At 39.0% G+C, this 14,518-nt stretch overlaps 1 protein-coding gene across 27 annotated transcripts in view; it reads right to left on the bottom strand.

The window, feature by feature from the left end:
• The window catches only part of celf2 (cugbp, Elav-like family member 2), a 120,768-nt gene that overhangs the window by 67,624 nt on the left and 38,626 nt on the right, over positions 1-14,518 (bottom strand). For 14 of the 27 annotated variants that reach the window (XM_066705073.1, XM_066705076.1, XM_066705072.1 and 11 more), the window contains exon 2: positions 2,268-2,470. In XM_066705073.1, coding sequence (XP_066561170.1) covers positions 2,268-2,470 — 203 coding nt within the window. The remainder of the gene's footprint in view (positions 1-2,267; positions 2,471-14,518) is intronic. The other 13 variants (XM_066705056.1, XM_066705078.1, XM_066705081.1 and 10 more) reach the window with 1 other exon arrangement.

Consider the following 14,518-nt stretch of genomic DNA (forward strand, 5'->3'; position numbering starts at 1 on the left):
GAAAATTATAAATACAAGATAACCTGCATTTAATATTGAATGTTTAGTCAGCTGCAGTTTTTACTTGGCTGCAAAATCATCCTTCAGCAATGTGATCTTCCTCTTTGCCAAGTACGTCGGAATTCACATGTTCCTTGTTCTATGGAAGGTATAGACATTTGATTAATTTGTTCTACTTCTAAACATTAACTACAAGATAATAGGATTGACAATAAAACAACCGGCAATAGTTTCAACAGTTTTGATTCTGTAAAGCTGCCTTGTAGACGAAACAATTAATTTCTACAATCACCCCATAATAAGAGAAGGCACATAAAATATTTAAAGTGTACCAGACAGAAATTCTATTCTTCCCCTCAGTTTTGATGTTTAAGGAGATGCTAACATCACTAAAATGAGAGCAATCATAGCCTATAAACAAATACTCTGTTGGGAAATCCACAGGGCTAATACGCTGCCAAACCAAGTCTTCCAGGTTTTGTTACACTGTTCTGCTAATGCGATTGTTAACTTGTGCGATTTCATATTCCCTGCAGTTTAACCGTGCTCTCAAGTGCTGTTTAGAAATATGTTGGCTTCACAGGAAAAAAAACTAAAAACTAAAGATTAACTCCAGAAAGGCAAGTGCTTCACATTTAGGTTTAAGTTTAAAATAAATAAAGCGACTCCTACAATTGCCTGATCATTCCTTATATTTGGCTTGCTAGAGTCACCACTCATACGCTGCTTAAAACAAGTACAGAAATACAGCAAGATGTGTAAATTTAAATAAATGATGTAGGTATTGTCTTTAAACCAAGACAATAGAATTTTAGAATTATATGAATGTATAATTACTTGGGGAACTGGAGTACATCTGGATTTTAATATTTCCATGATGACAGAGGGCTTTTTGTCTCTATAAAAACTATGTTATAATAGGGAAGGACATAGATCCACACTTGCAACAAGCTGAAGAAATGGGCACATACCTTGCAATGGTCTAACCAATCTCCTTAATTTAAAATGAAAATTGACCTCCTGACAGTCATTTAATTACTTTAACAATTATAATTATAACAAATAAGGTCAGTTTTATAAGATTGCAAAAAAAAGAAAAAAGAAAAACTCTAAAACCTTCACTAACAGGTGCCTGGCAACCAGTTGGTGCAGAATCATTTAGTTGACATGGTTGAAATGAAATTGGCATCCTTTGCAGCGAGAAACTTATGACAGACTATTAGCAGGATGAATCATTAGCTTTAAGTGAGTACAAAAGGGTAAATAACTTAAAGCAGTGTCTTCATTTAACACAAGGTCTTTGTGCTGTCACTCATTCTTTTTTACAGTCGTGGTTGTGATCTGAATACTGCAGATATAAATGCAAATTAAAAACCGCAAAGAGCACTCTGTGTTGGAAGACTGACACACTAAAGTTACCCCCTCCCCGCAGAAAAGCAAGGGAAAGGGAAATATCTAGTGTGGTAGAATTAAGTATTAAGTAACTACATAAAAAGCCAAACTCTGACCACTAAAGACCAGTTGGAAACCTCTGCTGGGACTGCAATGACTTTAGTACTCAAACCACATCAAAGCGGAAAGAGTACCCAAGTCTGAAACCAATTCATAAAGCGGTTTTGCTCAAGAGGTAATTTTGTTACACATACACAGTTCAAATGTATTTAGAGAAAGGTTCGGAAGTGTTACTTTGTTTCTCCTCCCAATGAGTGCCCCACTCTGCAATAGAATGCAGAATGCAGAAAACCAGAAACATAAATTAAATCTTGTGGTTTTAATATCACTGCTGCTTTTGGTTTTCCAAGACCTAACCACAAAGGGAGCGATTATTTTATACATCTGGCTAGGTTTGGGAAAACAAGTTCTTGGATCCAGAGGCTTTTCCCTGTCACATGAATGGCTGGGGCCAAAGCAGGGTCATCCTGAATGCATTCTCCTAATAAATGGCGTATTTTTTTGCCACACAGAAACAAATCTGTTCTTAATTTGTCTCAGCTGGATACACCAATTGAAGCAGAATAAAAACATACTTTATCTACTCTCCTCCTACTTTAATTTCTTCAGTTAATATATTTCTTTATAATAGTTGCCACTAAACACAAAACAGTTAAAAGACAAAAGTGTGTGTACCAAAATAAAACCCTCGGTACTTGGGCTGCATTAACCCTGTGCTTTTCCTACATCTCTGTATAGAAACCCCTGTATAAAATGCAGTGTAGCGTAAAACAGTGACAGGACACACAATATGAAAAGAAAGATTCAGTACATGCCTTTACCTTTGCTCTGCGGGGGGTTCTGACTCCTGTCTCGGAGGATGTTAATCTGGTAGACTGCACCGTAGGGTTCAAACAGCTCCTTCAACTCTTTTTCTGACCAAGACCGAGGGATCTGCCCGACAAACATCTTAATGGCATCAGGGTCGGGCTGATCCGAGTGCTCTAGGGCTCCATTCATCTTGCTGGCCGTGCCGTTACTGTAAGAGAGAAGACAAACGGCACCTCTGTCACATGGAGGAAAACATGTCTGTGGACTTTCTCTTCCCCAGCCAGTGCTGCTGCCAGGAGGAATGCAAACAGCAAAGCACAGACGTGCATGAATGAAACTGCACAGTGCTGTTACCACACACAAAACAGCAAAATAGTATTTTAATGCAACCTTCGAAGCAAAAAGCCCTCCTGAGAATGGTTTTGTAAACATGACGGTAAAGAGATAGCAGCAGCTGTGAGCTCCAATAAGGCAAATTTAATTTTTTTGTAATGAAGTCACATGAAAGGAATAAGAAACGTCGGGAGAGCTGTCAGATGACTAATCCTGGGACCCAGCAATGGAACCGCAAATCGTACGGAGTCTCCATGTGTGCATCAAATTATGACAAGATCCCCAAGAATGGAGAGCACTTCAGCTGAACTGCTGCAAGCTGAAGATTAGCGCCCGGTGTGTGCTGAAAGCGCAGCTTAGAACGGGAGCGTCGCTGAAAGCTGCACCTGCTTTAATCAATGCCTTGTGCACTTCTATTATCATTTTAAAAATTAGTTTTAAAGTAAAAAAATACTACTGCTTGTACTTCGAGAACCTTAGTAAAAACCTAAGAGCCTGTAAAATTATTAGGATGTCAACTTTTATAGATCTGTGCAATTCCAAATGTGTGGCCTATTTTGTGTCAGCGCTTACAAACTGTGAAAAAGGTGTCATTATATCAATACCACATTTTGGAAAGAAAGGGATGTGCACAGACATATGGACACAGACTTAACTGTAACTTAAATTATGACTATTCTCTGTTGGCAGTTATGCTTGCTCTTTCTACCTACAAGCTCATATATAAATCAAATATGTGTTTTTTTAAGTAAAATTCACAATTGAACAATACTGGATTTCACAACACATGAAATGCGTCAGACAAGCTGAGGATAACAGGATGGCCACCTCTCCTTAATGCAAAAGTGCTAGCCACACATGCAGGCTGGAGACAATAGTAAAAGCTCCGACATTCGGAAAACTCAAATCATGTGGCACGATTCAATGAGAGAAATAATGCTAAAGCATACCAAACCAATACAATCTGAACCAGCCTACTAAACCTTTCAAATGAAATGCCACTTTTCCCTGAGTGGGCAACAGAAAAGCAAGTTCTATTGTGCTGCAGCCTCGTTTCAATGAAAGGGAACAAACAGACCCTGTTCTCCACTTAAAAGCTGACCCGAGAAGGCTAATTCTCTGCAGCGCACTTACACAATGTGCAGTGTGTCCGACGAACAAGTCTTAATTAAACAGAAGCTTGTATCCCGACCAATAAGCAGACCGAAGATTTATGAGAAAGGCTGAGATGTGTGGTCAAGTCCGTCCCTTAGAGACTTTTCCAGTGAGCGGTGTCGACTGCGAGACCTCCATAGCCCTATCACGTGAGCTCAATTGCTGACAAGGTGTCATTCTTTATTGAGAACAGCTACCCAGGGCAAAGATTAAGTTGTTGAGTGGTTCTGCTGCTCATGGCTTCTGCCGGAGCATCCTCTCTCAATTTACACCAATTTTCTATCTAATAGCTTAACTACTGCTTCCATCATTCAGTCAGCTTTGTAGAGCTTTTCTTCACCACCGCCAAGATAATACTTTTGAGTTGTACTCTTTAAAATCACTAGAAAACCCCTAACTGCTGTTATTTCGGCATGAGCAATTTCATTGTCCACTTGACATATAGCATTCATCTAAAACTAGTGATTGATCATCGTTAAATTAGATCTTTGTTATCTCAAGTAGGAAGTATGGGGGAATTTGTTTTGAAAGCAATTGTGTGTTAACTTGAAAGTGCAATGAAAATAAAATCTGTTTAACACATTGACACGAGTCACCCCTCCTAAATTACAAGAAAAACAGTTTGTCAATACTTCATATCTTTATTGAGATTATACTGGCTCCAGTTCATTATCATTGAGTTGATGAAACCTCAAATAGCTGTACTGAATCTGCTTTATGGTTGACTGTATTTCGATTGTATTTTACAGATCTGAACTCCATGCATTAAAACATGACCAATGGAGGGAAGCCAGAATGTATGTTCCAATCAGAACATTCTCTGGCACTCCAAGATATTAAAATGATTCCTTTCTAAAAATCAGTGGTGATTTGAAGCAATACACTGATTTTGCCACATTCATATGCAGGGCTCGCAAAATCGCTAGCCTGACGTCCCGGGGCTATAGTGTTTTCCAGTCGGGCTACCAAAATGCATCACCGGCCTGCCCGATGGGCTATCTGAAATAGTGTAATCAAATCCCTCCCTTGATTCACGTTATTCACTCTCTTGACTTGTTATTTTAAGGAACAATACGATCGCGGAAGTTTTTGATCATCAGATTTGTCCGCAGTGAAGTTGAGCTTCAAGCCGTGTATCGACTGCACAGCGGCGCGCAATGAAGTCCGGCCTCGGGACGATTTCCGTCTTTGCTAAAAGTCGGCGGCCAGAGTGAAGAGCAAGTGCGGTGCGGGGGTGGGGTTTTCTCCGGTACAAGCGGGGTGGGGGAGGGGATGGGACGGGGTTTTCTCCCGTAACAGCGGGGTGGGGGAGGGGATGGGACGGGGTTTTCTCCGGTACAAGCGGGGTGGGGGAGGGGATGGGACGGGGTTTTCTCCCGTAACAGCGGAGGAAGGGGGGGCAGACCGGGTCGGCTCGCGGGCCGCATATTGGGGGCCCAGGAACACGCGGTGCAATTTGTCCTGAATCTCCGTGCTGTAGCCCTTGTTTTAAGAGAAATACATGAATAAAAAACGAAGCCCCACTTTCACGTGAAAGCGTCACTTTGCGTGTCAGAATGTGCAACACACACACTACCATATATTCTGCTATATAAAGAGCATAACATAATTAGAGCACCACTTACTTGCCTCAAAATACTCTGGTATTATTATTATTATTATTATATTGAATTTATTGCCACACTTTAATATGTGAATTATTCCATCAGAAAATGAACACATTTAGCGTTGTCAGGCTTTTATTTGTGCTTAATGGATAAAACGGCAGAGCTGCGCGCTCGGGTTTATGTCGCGACTCTGAGCGCGGAACGTTCGAACTCAACGGGAGACCAAAACCGAGTGCAGCGTAAATATCACTGTCTTTTACGATTATAACTCACTATTAAATCAATCGTACATGACCAAACATCAATATCCCCAATGTATGCAAAAATACTTCTAGTTAAGACCTCAGGGCTAACATTATCTTGTTCTCCCTTGTTTTTATGCCCCTTCTACTGGTAACTTAAACACGCCGTGCTGATGCTCATGTGTCTGGCGTTGCGCTGCAGGAGACATTTGTATTGTATAGGAAACAGAGGGTGTCGATTAGAGGAGTCGCTTCTAACTGGAGTGAGGTTGTTAGTGGAGTTCCACAGGGATCAGTACTAGGGCCTTTGCTTTTTCTAATCTATATTAATGATCTGGACTCTGGGATAGTTAGCAAATTGTCAAATTTGCAGATGATACTAAAATAGGTGGCTCAGCAAATACAATCTTGGCAGCACAGGCTATTCAAAGGGACTTGGATAATATTCAGTTGTGGGCCGACACCTGGCAGATGAAATTCAATGTGGACAAGTGCAAGGTCATACACGCAGGTAACAAAAATGTCCACTATAATTACACTATGGGAGGTACAGATCTAGATGAAGTAACGCATGAGAAAGACCTAGGAGTCTATGTGGACTCCTCACTTTCTCCATCCAAACAATGTGGGGAAGCAATAAAAAAGGCAAACACAATGCTAGGGTATATTGTCAAAAGTGTAGAATTTAAAACAAGGGCAGTGATGTTCAGACTGTACAATGCACTAGTTAGACCTCATCTGGATACTGTGGACAGTTCTGGGCTCCACACTTCAAGAAAGATATCTCTGCTCTAGAGGCAGTTCAGAGGAGAGCAGCCAGACTTATTCCAGGTCTGAAGGGAATGTCCTACTGAGAGACTGAGGAACTGAACCTTTTCACCCTGGAACAGAGGAGACTACGTGGGGACTTGATCCAAGTCTACAAAATCATGAAAGGCATCGACCACATCAAACCAGAGGAGCTTTTCCAGATCAGCAGGGACACACGAACCCGGGACACAAATGGAAATTGGGCTTCAAGGCATTCAAGACAGAAAACAGGAGACACTTCTTTACACAGAGAGTTTTCACAATCTGGAACAAACTCCCCAGCGATGTGGTAGAAGCTGAAAGTTTGGAAACATTTATAAATAGACTGGATAGGATCCTTGGATCACTTAGATATTAATGGACACCAAAAGAGCATGATGGGTCGAATGGCCTCCTCTCATTTGTAAACTTTCTTATGTTCTTATGTTCCGCCAGGCGGCACCGAAAATGTTGGTTGCTCCACTTCTTTAAGGCAAAAGTCTCCATGAACCACTGTGATTGGACCCATACACTGCCACTTAATTTAACCCTGCACTGGTACCATGAAAAAAGTTACATTGACATTGGGGTGGGGTCACAGAGACCCCATGGTACCACAGCGGGAAAGTACAAGGTTTCACCAAAATAGGTGTGTTGGTGCTAGATAAATGGTCCAGTAGAAATACAAATAAATCACATTCATTCCCTTTACCTCATGTTTTCAAAAGGTAAATCACTCAGCACCAAGCAGACACTTACATGATAGATTAATAGAAATTTCAGTTCAGTTAGAACCAGATGCACATTTGTATTGATGATTCTAATTTGATTATTTTAAATCTGATTGTTGATATTTGTGTTTTGAAAAAGTTTTTGATTGATGTTTGGACTCCTAACCAATTTTCTACATTAAAAAAATAAAACTTTTTTTATTTGGGCTAGTAAAATTCATTTCGGGCTACCAAAATCTGAAGAGGGCCTGCCCGAAGGGCTACCAGAGATTTTGAAATTTTGCGAGCCCTGATATGGTTTCATTTGTGTTTCCCAGCCTGCATCATTCCTATCTACTCACTTCACCAAAGGTAAAACAGACAAATAGTTTGGTAGCAAATTTGGTTCCATTTCATGATTACACTACACAGCTGGGAGTGTGACGATAATGCACTTGAACTTCCTGCATCCCTGAGAAGTGTTCACCTCATTGGGTAGAAACAAAGGGAATGTTAATGCATCACTAGGAGTAAAATTGTCTAAACTCAGTGTAACTGTGCAAATGACAGCTGTGCGAGGCAAGCGACTGCTCGGTCCCTTGCTCTTTCGGGAAAGTCGACAGGTGACTGCTTAATAACAGTAATCAGTAAAGCTCCATAATCCTAATTAATCACATTTGCAATAAAACACCCTGCTTTGCAGCACAATAACAGAAATTCATTGGGTTTAATTGGAGGTATTTATTTGGTTACACCTACACTGTTTTGCGGTGTGACAGGCTGACAGCTGAATTAAAACACCAGCCCCACTGTTCATCATTCTCAGCACGCACAGCATTTGTTTTCTTGTCAACACTGCGGGCCAATCTCCTTACACAAGGCACTCAGCATTAGCTTTCAAATCTACTTTAATGCTTGAATAATTTAAGTGAAGAATTATGCAATGGTGCCATTTTGATAACAATCTGAGCTTGAAGACTTTTCCCTTAAAAAGAGGTTCGCAACATGATGAGCAGCCTTTTATAAACCAACACAGCGGTCCGGTCATTGTGTCATGTTGTTCCGTCTGTGCTGCCCAGTAGATTATACACATCTGAGAGGGAGTAAGCAGTTCAGTTTACACGTAATTTGATTAAGGCTATTACAAAACACAAATCCCTGTAACGTGGAACTACAGCTAATGTAGTACTGATCCTGAACATTAACTTGAACACTTGCCGAACTCTACACAATTGCACTGCTCTACACAATTCCCCAGTCTTGTTCAAATGCTGTAGTTTTCTGCGAATGGCTCCATCAACAAAATCATTATAAAATAAAAATACACAGTATTTCTTGTTTAACCTAAACACTCAATTGTAAAATTGTCTGGCCTCCACTATTTACAGTTTGGTATAATTTTTTAAAATAAATGTAGTTGTTCATGTTAAAAACATATGAATCATTCTGTGACCCAATGGATAAAAACAAAAAAAAAGCACTATAACCCTTTACATGTACCATATGCCCAAGTTGTTCCACAAGCCGAAATGGTTTTTCCTGGTAGTTTTTTTTCAACAATTTTCAGACAAACAACTACATAAATATCAACATATCCATAACATATCAATTATAATTGTTGACAGATTGTGAAGAAAACAAATCCAGACATCCAAAAAACACAAAACATTATCAACAAAGAACTCGTAGGGCTGCTTTCACAGACCCATATTAGCACTAGTCTTGGACTACCCAATGTTATTTTAGGTAGCGCAGTACTGGACTAGTGCTAATCTAGGTCTGTGAAACCAGCTGATAAGGTTCAGTTCTATGCAGACTGCTGACTAGAATCCACAAATAACCTTAAAAAAAACCTCAACAGAATTAGTTTTAGTTTATTCCCTTTATCTCCGCATTAGCCCTATTGCAGACCCACCAAAGGCATTACACAGAGTTAAAATGTATCAGAGGAATCCATCACTGAATCAAAAATGTGATTGAGGACAGCTTTGAGCATTACATTTCAGTCAAACAAACAAACAAAAAAAAAATCATACAATGCTGTCAGTTGTTTTTACCGTCTCTTAAATAACGTCCATACCTCCCCCCTCGACACACTTCTAGAGAGACATTTTCAGAGCACTTTTTCCATTACACGTAAGCTCACTTCCAGAACATTACGTGTATTTCCCAGCGTAACAGAGTCCTATCGCTACCAAATACCCCTCGGTCTCTTAAGTTCTAAATAATTTCTTACGATTAAAGCCCTCCGAATCTGGCCAGTGGAACAATAAAGCTTCGTACTATGACATCACACTCCAAAGGTCCACCACCTCCATCTTTACTTCATTTACCATCTTACTCAGGACTCAAGACTTACTCGAGTCATTTCACAAACACAAATTAATTCCAGATTATGTCGCAATGTCCCTACAGCAGCTCACACAAACACAAAGTGAGATGTGGAGCCCCGGCTTTCACATTACGGACCCCGAACGTTTAGCACCGAGAACATGTGTGACATTCAAACATGAATGAAACCCTGACTCCTTTCAGTTCAATACCAATCTACTCAAACCACCCAACAACACTTTCCGTCAACCCTAAGCATTCACGTCTTCCCGAGAGCAGAGTTTCAATCCAAAGGGAAAGTTAATAAGTACCAGTCTTGTTTTTTTTCCGTATTGGCATGTGATCAGAAAACCTAGTAAAAACTACAGGGAGCATAGCTGTGGATTTCAGTCCCTATCTGGGTGGTGTCTAGCAGAGATCAATCCTCTCCATTTAGTATCTGACACTGTCGAAGGAAGGGTGTACAGCAGAGAAAACTGTTGTTGAAAAGTAACCATTGGTGTAGATAACTACAGAGAGGAATTATTCTTCACTCATGCTGCGACTATCACATCACACATCCTCGGAGATTTATGGCAGTGGGGTTTCTTATCCCGAGAGAAAAGGGCTGTATTATTTCAAGTAGAGAAAAAAAGTTGTCAATGAAGAATCCGTTTTAACATCCATTTTCCGTTTGATTTTTTTTCTGAATCACAAAATTCGACAATTCAAAAGGAAATCTAAGTTAAATTGGAGTAAGCAAGTCATCAAGAATGCATTTGTGTAGTTTCTATAAAAAATAAATTATAAAAAATAAATAAAAGTGCTCATTATCTCGAAGTCTAGCTATGGCTTAAATAAATGTAGTTATGCTAATGAGGAGAGTGTTGTCATCCCTGGAAGCTGCATTTATTATTCCACTTGTTTCAAGTGCGATGGAGGTTCCCATGGCAACATGACGGACGATTCTGGAAAATTATAAGATAAATGTCAGAGCGAGATAATAGTGTTAATGAAGCTTCATTGACAAGCAGCTCCTCACTGCAAATAATGAGCTTACCACCATTAGCATATGTATAACCTTTCTAAGACCAAAATAAGGTTAGGAAAGAATGGTTAAAAAATAAATAAAAGAAATCATGTCAATCCACTGCCGTTTGCAAGCCTAATTTGTCTTGGGTTCAAATGTACATGAGAATGCTGAACAATAAATAATAATCGATTAGAATTAAAAGTTTGATTGCTTTCAATATTTATAACGGGGGTCTGTTTAACAGCCTTATTTAAAACTTTTGGAGATTATAGGAGAGATAACCAAGTTATTAAACTCTGTAAACTAAATTAACTAAAAGTAATTGGTCCATGATATTCTTTAAGAATCTGTCACACAGTAGATAATTTTGTTTAATCTTTTCTAAAGATAGCTAATATTATCCCATCTCTGTGTACATTTATACGGACACACACTATTGCGCATCATAAGATCATTTGTTTTAAACAAGACCATTGGAAATGCATCAATCTTTGAAGCAGTGATGGAAACTGTGCTGGTTAAGAATATCTAGGGTATCAACAAAATCTATTCTTAACAAATTGGGACTTTTCATTTCGACACTGTATCTATAGAGAATAATTCATTAAAATATATTGATACCAACAGATACAGATATAAATGCAAAATAAAATGGGATGACACATTCAGACCTACTTCTTTAGTGTTAGATATTGAAATGTCTTCCATCATATGATGTTTTCCCCAGTGCTGCAGTCCTCCAATCAATAACGAGAGGATATCATTGAAATAAAAAGGTATATAAAACCTATAAACATAAGGATTCCTCAGAAAATCCCACATATTGCTTTTGTTTCTTGTAAATCATGAGAAAAACTAAATAGCACAGGATATGTAATCACAGAGCCAGAATACCGAGATCCTCAACTTAATATCACATCTTTTTATTACTGCCCCCCTTACAATCAAGCATGGATTTATGCTCTCATCCAAATGGATAAAGATCATTCAAACTCAAAAAGAAAACAGTGCTAAATATCAAGGGTGACAAATACTATTTCCCTTCATAAGAATACAATAATGCACTTCAAAATCCGTCCCAATAATGCCCCCTTCCGCTTCACCAAGATGCGAGTGCACATTCTCTTAAGAAGCACTAATTATTCCTGTGTAGCAGACAAAGACAAAAGCCTCCTCAACACTGTTATTTTAACCTAAGCAGCATATTGATAGTTTGACCTTTTTCTAACTCTTGCAATCCAACAGCTTAGGGAACCAGATTTGAAGAACTGGTCATCTGTTTCTCATTACTACAGCATCCTGGATAATGTCAACATCATGTGCAGTATAAAGATGCTGAAAACGAATCGTTACACTGAAACTTTGTATTGAATGAAAGCAGGTCTAGGTCTGCTGTAAACAATACTATCCGACAAACTCCAAAGGGATCAACTTTTATCTTCATCATTATCACCATTACCACCGCCATCATCATCATCACCAGACTTATTACATGTATCCATCTTTCCCAACAATTTCATTAAGAAGCAGAAAGACCCCAAATCCCCTGACAGCCCTTGGGATTATGCCAGAAGAGAGAGAAAATTAACATACACAGATTGGAATGGATATAAATTCCACTCAGCTTGGTGGGGATCCCAGCAGGCAGCAGCATTATGAAGCTGAATATATTTGGGGAGAAACAGGAAGTGTGTGTATTGGGTTTATGGCCGTTACGGAGCAGACATCCTTCTGCAAGTCCAGAGAGGCACTTTCACTAGAAAACATCCCCTATTCTTCTTCCAAAAAAAAAAAAACATTTGCTTTGTGAGAGTTGCAGTTCTAAATATACAATTGGAATGCAATCATGTTTCCCCATCCACCGAGATCTGTAACCATATTCAATGTATACTTGATAGGGATCAATGTACGATGATGAGACTGAAAGACAACAAACAAACTGCAGTTAAAGAAGCCTAGTTTCTGAATTCTTATTTTACACTTCAAGAAATTTGAGGTCAACTTCTCATTTGAACAAAGATGTATATATTCTTAGACGGCAGCTGACTCTACGAGTGCTGAAACTAGACTAAACTGGTTTTGTGTCAGAAACAATGGCACAAAACAGAGAAGGCTTTAGAGGCATGTTAAAAATAGATTTGTAGCTGTATTGGACCATAAATTAAATCATGCACACACATACACACACACAGTAGAGTTAGTCCATAAAAATAATTGAAAAGGTCTGAAACGGTAACGGGGAAAGCCATTTTATGGAGACAAACAAAGTATTAGGTGTATTACTTTTGCAAGCAAGGGTCATTTTCCAGGCTTCAAAGAGATGTATATGAATGCGATCAAATAAAACAGACAAAAAAAAGCAATAAACACTTGTAAACTCCAACTGTGAGATGTTGATGAATCTTTAGTATCTTTTATGATGAAAGATAAAAACAGTCAATTTCACAAATCAAATTTGCATTTATTGAAGCTCCCACTGTTTTTACAAAATTAGTGCATAAAAACATTGTGTGAGGCGAGCTGTTAAGCTATTTATCCATTACACTAATAAGTATATCCTGTGATGAATTGGCTGAATTCAGAATGCCTTGTAGCAAAACACACACACCCTTAAAGAGAGCAAGTCTGTTACACATCCTTTCCTATTCACTTAATTTAATTACCTTATTGTGTGTTTAATAGGAATTCAAGATCAAACACAAATTGCAGCTATTACAAGGGGCAGACTAAGGATCTCAAACGTACTGGTCTGATTAAAGCAGGTGTGGGCATGGCATTTCCTATTTTTTTATTTCACGAATTTAGAGATCGAAAAAATAAAATAAGTTCAGCACAGATACAAACTAATTATATGTGACCACAAATAACCCCTCTTGTACAATACCTTGTAGCACTGGCTGCCTTGGTAGCTGTGTCAGGGTAGGTCGGCTCTTTCAAAGACTACCATTGATTGCATTGATCACAGACAATCATTTCTTGCAAAGAATACATCCAAGCAGGGGCTGTTTGTTACCATAACATCGCATGAATAATCACAGATCATTTTAATTCTAAAGGTCACTGCCACAAATTAACATGATGGGTCAATTTTGCAGCAAGCAACAGAACGTGATGTGAAAGCACTGAAATAGACATCTCTCCCTCACAAAGATTCAGATAGATGTTAAAAAGGTTTTAAAAGGTTCACTTTGAGTGAAAACATACTAGTTCCAGTACAATACACTGCAATGCCTTTGACTAAATTAATAGAGCTTGTGCTACAGCATCTCGTACATGACAATTTACGTCCAGTACTTTAACAGTGAAATAATCTTTGCACAAGTGACGCTTGCTGTTGCCCTCATCTGCTGAGCTTTCCAACCCCTCGTAGGACTCACGCTTTCAATCAGAGCGCGCTGCTGTTGGGGCAGCAGTAACCGAGGAGCCACAGTATTAATCCTGACCAAAGCGCTGACTGCACTGTGATCCTTAACCAGACCACCTTGCCTGCGCACCTGACGTGTGTGACCCTCTGCACTGCATTTCAAAGGCTTTAGTGCCGAGTCTGGATTAATAGTGCTGTCAGCTTTCACAAGGGTGCCCAGGTTTGAAAAAGTCATCTGGATTGTAAATGCAAGTTAATGACCCCTTTGACTTTGATGGACGACTTAAACGTCGAGCACATTGTGCCTTGACATCCAAACCATTTTGAATACAACACTAATTCCTGATGGATCCATACACTTTTCAAATATATTACTTTTTATATGGCATGCTACAGGTCAATACCAAATCAACAACTGTTGAATACATATCTACATTAGAATAAATAGAAGCAGTGCATCAACCTTAGTATTACTAATGCAATATGCATCTGAAGCCTGTAAATAATTGACCAGTCTAGCTCACATTCTGTCTTCTTAGTCAGTGTAAGACATTTTTTTTCTATGGAACTTTCTCAAATTAAAGAATAAATGTTTTAGTTTTATGTCAAAGCTCAATCAAGGCTTGTTTGACTTCTTTACTGCTGTATGAATTCCATAGAGGAATCGGCTAATAATACAAATAAAGGTTTAAACTTTTTGGAAAAATAGTTTT

The sequence above is a fragment of the Amia ocellicauda genome, chromosome 5, assembly GCF_036373705.1.
Source record: "Amia ocellicauda isolate fAmiCal2 chromosome 5, fAmiCal2.hap1, whole genome shotgun sequence".
Classification (NCBI taxonomy): domain Eukaryota; kingdom Metazoa; phylum Chordata; class Actinopteri; order Amiiformes; family Amiidae; genus Amia; species Amia ocellicauda.